This window comes from Aplysia californica, unplaced genomic scaffold, assembly GCF_000002075.1.
Source record: "Aplysia californica isolate F4 #8 unplaced genomic scaffold, AplCal3.0 scaffold00973, whole genome shotgun sequence".
In the NCBI taxonomy this organism is placed as follows: domain Eukaryota; kingdom Metazoa; phylum Mollusca; class Gastropoda; order Aplysiida; family Aplysiidae; genus Aplysia; species Aplysia californica.
Window position 1 is genome coordinate 152,259 of NW_004798243.1, and position 4,315 is coordinate 156,573.

Here is a 4,315-nt window from a genome sequence, read left to right on the forward strand (position 1 = left end):
TTATTATTATTATTATCATCACCATCCTCATCACCGATATTCCCACTGACCTTGATAGTGCCAGACACAGGATCAATGAGGAACTCCCCCTCGCTCACATCTTCCAGACTGTACGTGATCCGACCGTTGCCCAGAGCGGGATCATCAGGGTCACTGGCTGAGACGGTGGTCAGCTCCGCGCCAAGCTGAAACCAGACACACGATGGACAGATCTTTAGATATGTGCACTTCATCAAGATCCAGATATATGTGTTAAGTCAAGATTCCCTTTATTATCATTTTTATGTGTTGGAGAAATATTTTGTCAATATCGAAATACTAGCTTTTGGAAAGGAAAGAAAGTACATGTAAGCATAAAGGTGAGGCAGCGTGGTGGAATCAGGCTCTCGTCAAAATCATCAAAGTGTAGAAACTTGCATTTTTTCGCGGGTTTGTGAATTTTTCTCAAATTTTTGTTTTTTTACCTCAACACCTTTCATGCCCATTACAAAACTCATTTCTGTGTGGATTTTACTGAAAAGCGTTGATTAAAGGCATAAAAAATGTAAATCTTCAGTTACCACGGACTCTTAAGCTAAGGAAATAACTAATCTTTAGCAGCCATTTTCTCATTAATTTTACCTCTGAAAACAGGTGACTCCACCTCCTTCTTTTGCAAATATCTCGACTTGTATTCAAGATAAATGGATTTTTTTTGCATCCAAATAAAGACAAATGAACAAGCTTTAAGATGATACTAATAACTCTACATACCCAAAAATTGACGAGAGCCTGATTCCACCACGCTGCCTCACATATTTTGTCAATATCGAAATACTAACTTTTGGAAAGGAAAGAAAGTACATGTAAAATTAAAGGATATACAGAGTTGGGAAAAGAATTAAACACATGACTTATTTCTTTCTCCTGAAAATTGTTGCGTTCGAAGCTTAGAATATTTGAACATATTGCCGGTGAACGAAGTATATTCAACAAAACCCTGAAAGTGTGTTTTTATTGTTAGAATGACCACAAAAAAACACAACCAAACAACAACAAGAACAATAACAACAACAACAACAACAACAACAACAACAACAACAACAACAACAACAACAATAACAGCTCAATAGCAATAAAAACAACAACAAAGAAACAAACAAAACTTGTAAAACTTTAGAGGACGAGAAAAACCAAAGTGCGCCAACCATCCGTTCTCTCACCTCGTTGTTCTCCTCTATCCGGGCGTGGATCAGCCTCTCTTTGAACGCAGGCGGGTTGTCGTTCTCGTCCGTGACCTTGACCTGGAACGTCTTGCTAGCGGTCAAGGACGGCTGACCGGCGTCCTCACACTCCACTGTGACGTTGTGCACGCTGATCGTCTCCCTGTCCAGTTTGTGAGCCACGATGACCTTGTACTCTTTGACGTCATAGCCCTGGAGCTCGAAGTACTGCGGGGTGGCCATGCGGCACGTGACGATACCGTTAGGGCCTCTGTCCGTGTCTTTGATGAGGATGTGAGCCACAGCGACGCCTAGATTGGCGTACTCCGTGATAGAGGAAAAATTGTCCGGAGACAGGTAGCTGACTAAGAGTTTGGGTTCGCTGTTGATGGTGTCCTCCACTCTGATGGTCACTGTTGTCGTGGTGGTATACGCCTGGTCACTCGCCTCCACTCTGATGACGTAGACCTCCGTGTCCGCTGTCTGGAAGTCTCCCACCAGCCTCAGCTCCCCGGATGTGGCGTTGAGGGAGAACATGGACATGACGTGCGCTAACTGCTCGGGGAGGTGGTACCGCACTTTGCCGTTGTCGCCCGAGTCCTCGTCCGTGGCCGTGAGAGTGAGGAGAAGCGAACCTTGACTCACCGTCTCGTCGACCGTGCGTGCGTAGTTGGTCTCTGTAAACACCGGCTTGTTGTCGTTCACGTCCTCCACGTCTATCTCCACTGTGAGAACTCCTTCCTTCACCGGCTCTCCGCCGTCGCGAGCGATGATCTTCAGCCTGTAACTGTCTCTCTTCTCGTGGTCCAGCTCGCTGACAACCTCCAACATCAGATTGGAGTTAGATTTGGAGTACGAGAGCCGGAAAGGTCCGTCCGCAGGGAGGATCTCGTAGCCCTGTAGCGAGTTGTTGGACCCTCGGTCCTCGTCAACAGCCGATGGGAGAGGAAACGACGTCGGGATTTGAACCGATTCCGAAATGGTTATCTTAGTGACGTTTTCCCGGAAAGTGGGGGCGTGGTCGTTTATGTCAATGACGTCAACATTCACGAAGACTTTCCGGAAGAACTGGCTGATGGTGGACTGTATGGCCACCTGAAGTTCAAGGACGCAGTCGGCGGAGAACGGACACACCAGCTCCCGGTCCAGCGTCGTTCTCCGCGACAATCTGAGGTCGCCAGTTTTATCATCCAGCACAAAGAGATTCCGGAGGGAGGACTCTGTGTTGAGGAAGCTGTATTTCATCTGGGGCAGGTTTTCCGGGGACACCAGGTTGGCGAGGTCGATGGAGGTGGCGATGTTGCCGATGAGGGAGCCGGGCGGACTGTGCTCCTGCACCGAGTAGTCCACGTCAGCGGAACTCACGCTCGCAGACGACAGGAGGCACGTGACTGCCAGGATGAGCAGCGAGCGCCAGATGGGGGCGGCGGGACGGGGCTGGGGGGAGGAGCCCATGACGTAGACAAGTCGTTCCAGATTTAGATTGAGTTAGGAGATAGGACAATATCGCTGATGACGAGTACCCATGACATAGAAGAAGGCATTAACCGTCCATGGGTGAATGCTGTGCGAATGCTGTTGTAAATAAGTATGCTACAGGTTCATTTCTATAATGCCTGTATGAAATATTTGTCTTTGATCTTGGGTGTGTAGGAAACAAAATAACGTGGCGCTGATTGTAGCACGGATGTGTTTCTGTCAGCCTGACGGTCAGGGCTGAGACAACTTTGGTGTGTCTTTTTCTCCCACGGTGGGTGGTTGTGGGTCAGCTGATAGAACGATCCTTCTGAAATACAAAAAGTGAGAAAAAAACAATTTAAAAATACATCAGATACAGAACAACATTACTGTGGTCTACTTTTGGGGAATGGATAACTTACTCTGAACAGACGAAAGTAAATTCGTGTTTGCAGAATCATTAACTAGAAGTAATCGTTTCTACATTGCCAATATTACGTTTGAAGGAGACTGCACGCACAAATGTCAGTCTTTGAGGGTATTTATTGACCACTCAATGAATGAAACCATCTCCCTAGAGAATGTGAGTGTGTGTCACGTTTTTGTTGAAGCATTTAACAATTTGAGGAAATGTCGCAAGCGAACAAACTTCTTAGGGCACGACTGATTATCACTGCTGTAAGATTCAGCTATTTAAAATAATTGAGCACATACAGAAAAACAAACAGACGAGCACACAAACTCAGTCAGACAAACAGACAAACAAACTCAATCAGATAAACAGATAGAAAGAAGGCGAAAAACTGACGCCTTGGTAAACATCGTAACAGACGCAGCAACGAACAGAGTTAATTGATGGCTGTGCCAGAGTTATGTCAACACACGTATTCTTACGACAGGGAAAGAAAAGCAAAATAACAATACCTTGACACCTCATTTCTTCTTCTGCCTCATCCCCCACCCCACCGCATCCCCTTTCCACCCTCCCCCCTCCCTTTACCACAATCTCCCCCTCCCCCTCCTTTTTCCCCAACCCCCCCCCAACCCCCTCCCTTTTCTACAACCCCCTGCTTTATCCACACCCCACCTCCCTCTCAATGCATACGTGGTCAGAGCGAGTGAGCGGCAGGTTAATCCGCCCCACGCCAGTAATGATACGCTGGCTCGAATCGACACCGTCTTGAATTTCTGACATTTCGTTTCTCAATCGGAAGTCATGGGGCGGCCGAGGACTAGGAGGTAAAAGCCTGTAGGCACAGCTAGAGGCGTAGAAATTCGATCAAGCCTCGAAATTCCTTTTAACTCTTTGCGGACGTAGGGGCTACATGTGTCTGACCAGCAGAAGGCCAAAAGGAGAGCTGAATCACGTTTCCAACCACCATACATAATTAACCTCTTCACTGCTGAAAAGTTTCCATCAACATCTGTACTGACAAGATAAAATGTTAATTCAAGGAATATTTAAACACATAGAATTGTTTTGGAATAAGCAAAATCACCAGCTGTAACTATACAAATAAAACTTATTTTGTCAATCAGATGAAACAATAAGTGGAGAATATAAGCCAGACCAGACCTCTGCATAGCAGCGAAGAGGTTAATAACAAGCACACTTGGTCGCTTTGCCTACACCAAAAGTGGGCATTGCCCTACCT

At 46.3% G+C, this 4,315-nt stretch overlaps 1 protein-coding gene across 1 annotated transcript; it reads right to left on the reverse strand.

Annotated features, from left to right (window-relative positions):
- Positions 1 to 50: 50 nt before the first annotated feature.
- Positions 51 to 2,988, reverse strand: LOC101860212 (protocadherin gamma-A10; the record flags this gene model as incomplete). Its single annotated transcript, XM_013089533.1, is given in 2 exon segments — positions 51 to 185; positions 1,203 to 2,988. Coding segments are annotated over 2 exon segments (1,590 nt in total), but the record flags the coding sequence as incomplete, so codon positions are not given.
- Positions 2,989 to 4,315: the final 1,327 nt, after the last annotated feature.